We start from the raw sequence: 12,330 nt of genomic DNA, 5'->3' as shown, positions 1-12,330 counted from the left end.
GCCCACCAGGCTCCCCCATCCCTGGGATTCTCCAGGCAAGAACACTGGAGTGGGCTGCCATTTCCTTCTCCAACGCAGGAAAGTGAAAAGTGAAAGTGAAGTCGCTCAGTCATGCCCAACTCGTAGCAACCCCATGGACCGCAGACCACCAGGCTCCTCCACCCATGGGATTTTCCAGGCAAGAGTACTGGAGTGGTATGCCATTGCCTTCTCCGAGGAACTTAGGCCACTTCCTAAATAAAGGCGTTTCTGTATGTGATGTTGACATTGCAATTTTAAAAGCAATCTCATCTGAAAAAAAGAAAGAAAAAAAAACAGCAACAAGGTGTAAACTATATGTTGATTATGATCTATTTGAAATAAGAATGTGTTTTGGCATTTACATACGAATAAAATTTTGGGGGATAGATAATGTGAAAAAAAATCCTCAAGTTCTGGAGGAAGATACACACGCAACACAATTTTGTTTCAGTGCATGGTATGGGCAGGGGAGGAGTCCTGGGTTTGTAGTTTAAAAATATGCTGGCTCTGTGAATCACTTGGCCCGTCTTTGCCTCATCTGTGAAATCCAGAAGAATATACCTGCTAAAAGTCAAGGTCATCCCTAGAGGGATTTTAGAAACACACTGAACTGTGACTCTCTGACATATGGCCATCTGTGACTTTGGCCACATGAATGATCTTGCATGGGTTTGATCATGAATAACCTAATGGGTATAGAGGAGGAACCAGTCCTGGGTCCCAGTATGGAATTCTGGTGTCTTCACAGAGTGACTCTCATTTCATCTCTCACATTTATCCTCCATTCCAGCCAAACTGGTCTGTGCTCCTGAGGCTCTGCTCTTGCCAAGAGAAGACCTTTACCCTTTCCTTACCACTTGAAAGTTTCTCCAACTTCTGAGTATCCCACAAGCACTTGGCAGTCATTTCTTCTCTGCCCTCAAGAAGAAATTATCTTCTGTATTGCTATTTAGGCCCTTAGCATTTTTTTCCACTATGTTTATTTGGGTATCTAAAAAGATAAACAAGATTTGTTCTCTCAAGTGTCTTACATCTACCCATAGTTCTAATAGACAGTTACTATCTTGCTGCTTAAATTATTGTTCTATAAATTTCTCCCTCCTGACCATTTCCCACCAAACGCATGGGTCTTAATTTCTTCTAGTAGACTTGATATAAAGCCAGTCTCTCTTCCTCTGTCATTATACTGGCCTTTGAATGGTATGAGGGAATGTTTTTAAATTTCTTTTCTCTTTGTCCAATCTTTTTTCTCTAATGGAAATGATAATTAGCAATGAAATGGTTTAAAAATGATGATGGCTTACTATCATTATTATCTATTGAGTACTTATTTTCTGCTATGAAACAAGTTAAAGTTCTTTACATACATGAATTCATTTAATTATCAGGATAGCCCTATAACATATATACTTTTGTTATCCCATGTGTAGTTAAGGAAACAGAAGAACAAGAGTTAAACCCAGTGGACTCCATTCATTGCATTATCTTGCTTCTTGAAAGATGGGTAGTAGTGTAAAGGAGTAGAAACAATTGTCCTGGATAAACTCCCATTTGTCCTCAGTACCCAGACATTTTTCAGAATATCTGAGAAATATTCTGGACTGAGATTAGGGAAGCAGAGCCAAAAGAAAGTGGAGTCTTGCACAATTGCTTTGTGAATTTATAAACCTGAAGAATACAACTAAGTTGTGGTGTTTTTTTGTCCTTGACCATGTAAGTTTTTACTAAGAAAACTAGCAATAACAAAGCCCTACTCATTGTTTTTCAGAATCAAACATTCATCTTGCAGGCATGTTTGCATATTTTGTCTCTGCTTATAAAAAACAAGTTAATGGTTTTACAGTTTTTATTTTCACTGAGCAGAAAAAAAATCTGTTGATTCACTAACAGATAAGCATAAGAAATATGCTTTCTTATTTATATGGAGCTATGCACTATTCTCACATTAATATGTGGAACCTCAGATTTTTCTTTTGCCCAATGGGAAACTATGAACAATGAGATTTCTTATGTAAAAAGTGAACACTTGAAGTATGCTAGTTCTACATGACTTTATTAGCAATCCAGAGACTTACTCTTTCAACTTGATTTGATTTCTGCAGGATAACTTTCCAGGAAAAGTAGTTTTCTGGTCTGTGGAACTTGGAAATGTAAAGAAATAAGCAACTTCTCATATTTATTAATCAGATGCCAGTTTCCTTAATAATTTATTTTAAAGGTGATCTCCAGTAAGGCACTAGTGTGATAAGAATCACCTGGGAAGCTAATCAAAATGCAGGTTCCTATGTCTCATCCTCTGAGACCAGGTCATTTCCCAGGTTATGCTGATGCAGATGTCCTCTGGATACCAGACCAGGATGAAAAGGAGGGTGTGGAGCAGGGAGTGGAGGAGCTCAGTACTCTGGTGATCAAGGCACAGAAGTGCTAGAATGCAGATGGGCTTTTCATCAGGGCTGTTTAGGGAGTTGGCTGAATTCTTGTTATTGTTATGGTTTAGTTGCTAAGTCGTGTCTGATTCTTTTGCAACCTCATGGACTGTAGCCTGCCAGGCTCTGAAGTCTAGCCTCCAGGTAACAACTTCAGTAGAAGGCTATTCAAATCCAGCTTGCCAACTTGTGAAAACACTGATCTCCTCTGTCACAATATTCTTTAGGTTTGAGGGAGAAGGAAATTAGTCCGCAGATGGCTGAGTGCTCACTGTTAGCACCTGGGGTGCAGCTAGGTCAGGAGGCAGAGGTGGGGAGGTAGAGACATGGAGGTCTTACCACAGTCCTAAAGGCTAGGTTCCCGACTTGCAGGCTGCACACCAAGAGGGGGACATGGAGTTACTGAAAGGAGGAAAATGTGTTGTGCAGATTCAATCAAGAGAGATGATCCTCTTCTCATTTGAAGGAATACTGTGAGAACAGCTGAGGATCTAATACAGGACCCCAGGCCTGCATCTGTTGACTTGGCCCATGGAGGTGGGAAGAACTCTGCATGACTGGAAGGTGGAATTATTTTGTTCATAAGAGTTAGAAGAGCAGGAAAAAATCCAGCAAAAGTAGATCTTATGTGGAATAAGGGCCAAAGAGAGTGCCTCTGTCACTATACACACACACAGACACACACACACACACCCAGAAGACCCACCAGTGAACCAAGAGGCAAAGAGAAATGTCTAAGGATTCCAGGTGGTTTCTGTGAGATGTGTGCTGCAAATCCTTTTCCTCTGTCTCAGATGGAGAGATATTCAATGTATGTCTCACCAATACTTTAATAAGAAGTTCCTTCTTTTGGGAGGAACTCATAGAAGAAAATAAGATGGCAGCAGCTTTCTGATGTTCCATATATGTGCCTTAAGGATTATCTTAGATATAATCCAATAAGTCATTTGTTTATCAAGTATATGAACTGTGCTACAGTTTTTCAAATATAACCCTGAAAATGTTGTGAATGATAAAATTTGAAAGCATTTTAAAAAGAATTTTTGGATTCACAGTAAATTTTGATTTTGATATTGGATTTTCTCAGTCATTTTCATGGTTAAGTCTGAGGAATTTTTGACTTTAAAAAGAAGTTCCTCATAGCCAAGACATGGAAGGAGCCCAAATGTCCACCAACAGATAAATGGATAAGGAAGATGCAGTATATACAACCAAAGCTACTGCTGCTGCTAAGTCGCTTCAGTCGTGTCCAACTCTGTGCAACCCCATAGACGGCAGCCCACCAGGCTCCCCTGTCCCTGGGATTCTCTAGGCAAGAACGCTGGGGTGGGTTGCCATTGCCTTCTCTGAATAGAAAGCTACTTGCTCATAAAAAGGAATGAAATAATGCCATTTGCAGCAACATGGATGGATCTGGATATTATCATATTAAGTGAAGTAAACCAGAAAGAGAAATACAAATGCCATGTGATATCACTTATATGTGAAATATAAAATATGATACAAATGAATTTATTTACAAAATAGAAACAGACTCACAGTCATAGAAAACAGTTACCAGAGGAAAAAGGAAAAGTGGAGAGAGACAAATTAGGAGTTTGGGATTATCAGATAAACAACAAGGTCCTAATGTATAGCACAAGGAATTATATTCAATATCTTATAATAAACCATAATGAAAAATTATATATATACATGGTTATATGCATGTGTGATTGCTAAGTCACTTCAGTCATGTCTAACTCTGTGCGACCCTATAGACTGTAGACTGTCAGGCTCTTCTGTCCAGGGGATTCTCCAAACAAAAACACTGGAGTCGGTTACCATGTCCTCCTCCAGGAGATCTTCCCCACCCAGGGACTGAACTCATGATGTCTCCTGCATCTACTGTATTGCAGGTGGTTTCTTTACCACTGAGCCACTGGGGAAGCCCATATATATGTATGCATGTATGTGTGTGTGTGTGTGTGTGTGTGTGTGTGTATCTGCCTGCAATGTGGGAGACCTGGGTTCAATCTCTGGGTTGGGAAGATCCCCTGGAGGAGGGCATGGCAACCCACTCCAGTATTCTTACCTGGAGAATCCCCATGGACAGAGGAGCCTGGTGGGCTACAGTCCACGAGGTCGCAAAGAGTCAGACATGACTGAGCAACTAAGCACAGCACAGCATATGTATGTATGTATATATGTATACACATATATAGCATTTTGCTGTATACCATAAACTAACATAACATTGTAAATCAACTATACATCAATAAAAAAGGGTTCCTCATATTTAAAATTGGTAGAAACCATTGATCTATGGTAATCACAACTATGTCTTCAATTGGACTGTAAAGTACTTCTCAAGTAATGCAAAATTCTGTGCAATGACTCTGTTGCCATTTATAATGGATTTTTTTAAAGAGTAAAGGTAAACTGCATTTTGTTTTGGTCATTTGGTAGCACTGAATAAATATAGAGGGGGTATCTATAAGGCACATTTACTTAAAAAACTGTCATGTTATTTGACTTTGTAATTGACTGAACAGAAAGTCTATCTGTTGCTTAGGAGGAACATGCAGATCCAGACACACTGATTCTACTTCCTTTCCCCAGGCTCTGTTATGTGGTCTACTGGTTACATGTCCTGAGGATCCTCTGAGGTATTTAGAGGAAATGATCATTGGAATAATGGAAAATGGTCTTGAAACTCTACTCTGGTGAGTAGTCTTTTGATTAATGGTAGGGAGATATTTTATTTTGAAGATAAAACGCTCATTGTATAGTATCCAAAGAGGTCTTGCTAATGAATGTTTCCAATCTTAAGATTATTAAAGAATCTTTGCATGGGCTTTTAAATCCCCTAAACTTCAATAGTAACAATTTCTCCACTTGTTCCTAACTCAGAAACATAGCACACTGTTATCAAGAACATGTGCTCATAGGGCAGTTTATTTCAACTTGAGGATGAGGATGGAGGCATGCCTATTTGGGGAGCTCAGCAGAATTGTGAGGGGGAGTAATTTGAAAAAGTTCTCCAGGAGATTCTGACATGTTTATCCCAAGGGGAAGTGTTTTTCCTTCCCTTCCCCTCCACCGTTTAAAATCACAGATTTAATAATGGAACTAACAGCTATGAAATGAAATGATTTTTTGACTACATCTTATGATTTTTTAAAGGGATATGTGCATTGATCCATTAATGAAACCAAAAATTCGGAGACTGTCTGAAACTTACCTGGAACAACTTTTTGGACTGGATGATCAGCTGGTAAGTATTATTAACCAAACATTCTACACTATACATCTTAAGTTTGGATGGAAGCTCTCAAATAGATTTTAGATTTCATGAGAGGTATGAGGTCAAATTGTTTTTGAAATTGAGGAACTCAGGAAAGTGAAGGAACATTTTATACATATATACAAACACACACACAAAGCAACACTTATAGTAACCTCCCCAAACTTCCAAGAAGCATTTGGAGAGGCAGTTATTATTCATCTTTCTGATAAAATCTTTCCATTAAATTTCCCCCTTTTTCCTTCTGCCCCTCTCTTGCATCTTTACAATGGTAAAAAAAGAAAAAATAGCATTATGGAAAGCTTTAAAGGAGGATAGTTTCTTTCCATTCTAATCTACTTCCTCTGTATTCCATCCTCCTCCATTTTCTTTGCTGTCTGTCCAGGAATTATGCTACAAAGATATGGCTGAAACATTAATAAGAACCTAACTTAAAAGCCAGACCAACTTAATGAGAGGAACAACCAGCTCCAACAGTTGGTTTTGATCCTGTAAAGAGGGCAAGGAAGTACTGCAGGATATGGAGACTTTTAGAACAAAGATTGTGTAACTGAGAGAAGGTAAAATAACAAAAGGCATGTGGGGAGAGAAACAGCAACATGAATTAGACGTGTGATATCTCTAGATCCCTCACCAGTGTCTCGGTTAGGGTAGGCAGGGCTAGTTGCTGGTGAAGCCAGGCATTGAAAAGTGCAATCAAAGTCATGGTCACAGTGAGTGCTGAGAGCCAGGAATGAACCGAAGAGTCATTTAGAAGGATGGGTGGAGGGGCTTCCCTGTTGGCTCTGTGGTAAAGAATCCACCCACCAACGCAAGAGACTCAAGTTTAATCCCTGATCCAGGAAGATCCCGCATGCCTCAGCGACTCAGCCCATCGGCCACAACTACTGAGCCTGTGCACTAGAGCTGGGGAACCACAACTATCGAGCCCGAATGCTGCAACTGTTGAAGCTCAGTGCCCTCGAGCCTGTGCTCCGCAACAAAAGAAGCCACTGCAGTAAGAAGCCTGTGCAATGCAGAGTAGCCCCTGCTCGCTGCAACTAGAGAAAAGCCCAAGCAGCAACAAAGACCCAGCACAGCCAGAAATAAAGTGTTAGTCGCTCAGTCATGTCCGACTCTTTGCATCATGGACTGTAGCCTGCCAGGCTCCTCTGTCCATAGAATTCTCCAGGCAAGAATGCTGGAGTGGGTTGCCATTCCCTTTTCTAGAGGATCTTCCCCACCCAGGGATCGAACCTGTGTCTCTTGCATCTCCTACACTGTGGGTGTATTCTTTACCACTGAGCCACCAGGGAAAACAAATAAATTTAAAAACTTGTTTAAAAAACAAGGAGAAGGATGGGTAGAGAGTAACATTGGATCCTAACCAGTGTCTGCAACAGAGAGATAGAAATAGATGAGAATTTCTGTCAAGCCTGGGATGATTCTGAGGCACCAGTACACTGGGAAGAACCCATTTGTTTGATCATAGATGATCTGCATCATATGTGAGTCTCAATGACTTTATCAAGCACAGAATTTTGATCCACTATAGAGTACAGACATCTGCAAAGTGTGTTCTTGGAGGTGTTTTGGGGCAACCTCAGGAGCTGGAAAGGGAAGATCCAGGGGATGGCATTCTTGGCCCTCTCCTCTTCACCCCTTATCCTCTAGAATAGTCCTGAATTGAGAATAATGTCGCATGAAAAAAAGCTTGAAAAACCACTGCTGTAAGATACTAAAATTATTATAAACCACTGATCTAGAAGGGTAAACATTGGCAATATTTTGAAACTGACCTCATAAAACACAATCAGATTGTGTCCCATGTCTAGCTATAACCCTATAGAGAATCTTTAAAAGTTTGCACAGAATTCTAAGAGACACTGTAGCTACTTCAAATCTTAAGTTTCACTTGAAAATAAATTTTCAGAGATATTTCATGACATTAAAAGTACAAAATACTGGTGCGGATCCAGATTTAGAATGGGATATGAAAATTCAGCAAGGCATAGAAATAATGCCCACTTCATAAGTCAGAAAAAAACAGAAACTAGATATAACTTTGCAAACTGTAAATCTGTGTTGTTGTTCAGTCGCTAAGTCGTGTCTGACTCATTGCAGCCCCATGGACTGTAGCATACCAGGCTCCCTTGTACTTCACTATCTCCTGGAGTTTGCTCAGATTTATGTCCCTTGAGTTGGTGATACTATCTAACTATCTCATCCTCCACACCCTCTTCTCCTTTTGCCTTCAATCTTTCCCAGCATCAGGGTCTTTTCCAATGAATTGACTCTTCACACCAGGTGGCCAAAGTATTGGAGCTTCAGTTTCAGCATCAGTCCTTCCAATGAATATTCAGGAAATAAAGGAAATATTGATTTCCTTTAGGAATGACTGGTTTGATCTCCTTGCAGCCCAAGGGACTCTCAAGAGTCTTCTCCAGTTCCACAATTCACAAACATCAATTCTTTGGCACTCAGCCTTCTTTATGGTCCAACTTGCACATCCATATGTGACTACTGGAAAAAAAAAGAGCTTTGACTACACAGACCTTTGTTGGTAAAATGATGTCTCTGCTTTTTAACACATTGTCTAGGTTTGTTGTAGGTTTCTTTCCAAGGAGCAAGCATCTTTTAATTTCATGGCTGTAGTCACCATATGCAATGATTGCTTCCCTGGTGGCTCAGTGGTAAAGAATCTGCCTGTAATGCAAAAGATACATACAGGATCCCTGGGTTGGGAAGATCCCCTGGAGAAGGAAATGGCAACCCACTCCAGTATTCTTGCCTGAAAATTCCATGGCCAGAGAAGCCTGGCAGGCTACAGTCCATGAGGTCACAAAAGAGTCAGCCACAACTTAACAACCAAACAATCCCAAGGCATTTTAAATTATAGTACACCAAATAAACATTAGTTGTGTTCCCCCTTTATTTTTCTTTCCTATAGTTATAACTGCTAGTCAGAGAGATTTTAATGTTTTGATAAAAATGTTTTATAGATCACAAACAATCGCAATTTTCCTCATTGATAGTTAAGAGTGCTTTGCATGGTTTCAGCATTTTTTTATGGTGCAGTCATCATGGCTTCACACTACGCAGTCCTGCCCAGCAAGGACAGCCTGTTTACATGCCCATTTTAATAATAAGCATTTGTTTGTTACTCTTTGCCAAGAGAAGAATGAATACAAGAAACCATAAGCCAAACAATTATAAAAAGACAGAGAAATTGTTCTCATAACAGTAGATAGACAGTCTAACTGTGTGTTCCAAGATGAAAGAATTGTCTATTGTTAAGAAGGAAAAATAACTTCACAGACTTGATTCTCATTTCTTAGGAAATGAAATCTCTAGATGGGCCTACTAATTACAAGAAGAAAAGGCATTTATAGCATTAAAACATTTTTATTATAGAAAAAACTTACACATAACTCAAAAGTGAGAGTATATAATAATTCCCCTTATTCAGCTTAAACAATAATGAATATTTTGCCAATTTTCTTAATTATTCTCCTCTCCACCTTTGGTTGGGAGTATTAGAAAGTAAATCTCGGGAGTTGCATTACTTTTACTGGTAAATACTTCACTGTGCATCTTTAACAAGAAACGGCATTTTTAGAGAATATTGTACTCAGTCACTCAGTCGTGTCCAGCCCAGTGGACTGGAGCCCACCACGCTCTTCTGTCCTTGGGATTTCACAGGCAAGAATACCAGAGTGGGTTGCCATTTCCTACTCCAGGGGATGGGACACCACTGAGCAACTGAACAGCAACAACAACAGCTCAAGGGGATCTTCTGTACCCGGGGACAGAATCCACATCTCCTGCATTGGAAGCAGATTCTTTACCACTGCGCCACCTGGAAAGCCCTGACAGAGAACACAGCACAGTGCAAATGCCTATGAAACATAATGAAATGAGCAATAACTCCTGAATATCGTCTAGGACTGACTACATTCAGATATATATATAGACTCCATATTTACTCCATATTTGGGTTTTCCAAATTGCCTCAAAAATGCCTTTTTACATATGGCTCTGTTAAGTTGATATCCATACAGGGTTCACATATTATACTTGGTTGTTCCATACTAATATCTAATATCTCTAGTAATCAGCAATAGTTCTTTCTTCTTTTTTCCCCATGCCACTAATTTATTGAAGAAAACAGATCATCTGTCATGTAAAAGGTCCCACATTCTTGTTTCCTCTAATTCCTTTCATTTGTTTTGTTTCTTGTATTTCCTGCAAGTCTGAAGGTAGATCTACAAACGTGATATTCAGGTTTGTTTTTCCTTTTGTTCTCTGGTAACAAGAATACTGCAGAGTGGACGTTGGGTTCTGTCCAGTGCATTGTATCCGGAGGCGCCCATGGTCTGCTTGACCCACTTTTAATGAATCTTGATTCTTAAAGACATTAACTAATTGGTTATTAGTGTCATCCTACAATACCTATATAATGGTTTTGAAATAACTATACAAGAAGACCACTAACCATAGAACTATGGAAAGCAGTTTAAGAAAATTACTCAGTTCTTTTTGCTTTGAAGATGTGTATATCCTACCTGGTATTTTCATTAAAATAATACTTTTTTGTTATTTAAAATAATAATTGTTTGTGTTGATGGTCATCTTTTCTTTCTTTGCTATAATTATGCTTTTTCAATTATTTCTAACATCACATGATGGCAAAATCAAAGCAATAAAATGAGTATTCAAGGAAGTACTGTTTCCTTTCCAGCCTCTGTATCTACTCTATTCCATCCCTTTCTCTAGGTAACCAATTTTAGTAGCTTTTAGTGTGTCTCCCCATTGTTATTTTTGAAAAGAATGTGAGCAAATACACTGTGTCCCCCTTCCCTTTTACTTCTTACACCGAAGTATCAGACTGCATGTCGCCTTCTATTCTTGCTGGCAGGGAGAGCACTTTGTTACCAAACTTTAAATGAAAGATATGGACTTAAAAAAATCTTACTGACACAACAAACAAAGCTTAACTATGAAAAGGAAATTTGGGGTTTTAATACTTTGGGAGAAGCAGATAGACCTTGTTCCCCAAACAAGATAACCATATCCTATAATCTTGCTGGTTTACAAAAGCATTTGTTCCCTTGTGAGAGTGGGTGGATTACTATTTCCTGAGCAGGCATGAACACAAGTGTCACTGTAATCTGGAAGGAACAAAAATTTAAAAAGTATAGAAATAATGAAGATATGCCGATATGCATATGAAGATATGGAGATGATATCCCTTTAATGGCAGAAAGTGAAGAGGAACTAAAGAGCCTGTTGATAAAGGTGAAAGAGGAGAGTGAAAAAGCTGGCTTAAAACTCAACATTCAAAAAACAAAGATGATGGCATCCGGTCCTATCACTTCATGATAAATAGATAAAGAAAATATGGAAACTGTGTCAGATTTCATTTTCTTGGGCTCCAAAATCAATGCAGACAGTGACTGCAGCCACAAAATTAAAAGATGCTTGCTCCTTGGAAGAATACCTATGACAAACCTAGACAGTGTATTAAAAAGCAGAGACATCACTTTGCCAACAAAGGTCCTCATACTCAAAGCTATGGTTTTTTCAGTAGTCATGTATGGATGTGAGAGTTGGATCATAAAGAAGGCTGAGTGCCAAAGAATTGATTCTTTCAAACTGTGGTGCTGGAGAAGACTCTTGAGAGTCCTTTGGACTACAGGGAGATCAAACCAGTCAATCCTAAAAGAAATCAACCTGAATATTCATTGGAAGGACTGGTGCTGAAGGTCCAATACTTTGGGCACCTGATGCGAACAACCGCCTCACTGTAAAAGACCCTGATGCTGGGAAAGATTGAGGGCAAGAGAAGGGGGCAACAGAGGATGAGATGGTTGGATGGCATCACCGACTCAATGGACATGACTTTGAGCAAACTCAGAGAGATGGTGAAGGACAGGGAAGCCAGGCATGCTGCAGTCCGTGGGGTTGCAAAGAGTCGGACATGACTTAGCAACTGAACAACAACAAATGAAGATATGCAACTAGATTCATACTGTTTACTTTAGGATAAGTTTAAGTGTGAAGTTTAGTAATAGTAGCTAATGGTATGGCATAATGTATGCTTTTCTGCTATGTATGGCATTTGAGAGTTCTAAAGAACATCTTAATAAGGTTTTAATTTCATTTAAGTTGTTTCAAGGAGTTTCAGTTCAGTTCAGTTCAGTTGCTCAGTCATGTCCCCATTCTTTGCGATCCCATGAACCGCAGTACGCCAGGCCTCCCTGTCCATCACCAACTCCCAGAGTCTACCCAAACCTATGCCCATCGAGTCAGTGATGCCATTCAAGGAGTTTACCTAATAAAATTTGCAATAGATATTTACATGTTTAACAAAAATGGACTTTTCCAAGTGGTACTGAATTAAATATGTTTATTAAACATAGCTCTAAAATACAAAGAGTAGTCACTGTTTCCCTCCATGTACAAAAGCCACTTGAGCATTAAACAGTTTTTCAATAATATTGAGGTCAAAAAATAAAACTACTCATCGTGAGAAGTCTAACATTTTATGTCATGCCATGATACCTATGTTAGACCCTGCTCACTTCTTCATTAAAGGCATGGTTTCTTTTTTACTAT

At 39.3% G+C, this 12,330-nt stretch overlaps 1 protein-coding gene across 1 annotated transcript in view; it reads left to right on the top strand.

The window, feature by feature from the left end:
- Window positions 1-12,330, top strand: part of FBXL13 (F-box and leucine rich repeat protein 13) — a 217,002-nt gene that overhangs the window by 11,991 nt on the left and 192,681 nt on the right. The window contains exons 2-3 of the mRNA XM_005205376.5: window positions 5,049-5,152; window positions 5,613-5,703. Coding sequence (XP_005205433.2) covers window positions 5,049-5,152; window positions 5,613-5,703 — 195 coding nt within the window. The remainder of the gene's footprint in view (window positions 1-5,048; window positions 5,153-5,612; window positions 5,704-12,330) is intronic.

The sequence above is a fragment of the Bos taurus genome, chromosome 4 (genome assembly GCF_002263795.3).
Source record: "Bos taurus isolate L1 Dominette 01449 registration number 42190680 breed Hereford chromosome 4, ARS-UCD2.0, whole genome shotgun sequence".
NCBI classification, from domain to species: domain Eukaryota; kingdom Metazoa; phylum Chordata; class Mammalia; order Artiodactyla; family Bovidae; genus Bos; species Bos taurus.
The sequence above is the reverse complement of the archived record's forward strand: the minus strand, read 5'-3'. Positions and strand labels throughout refer to the sequence as shown.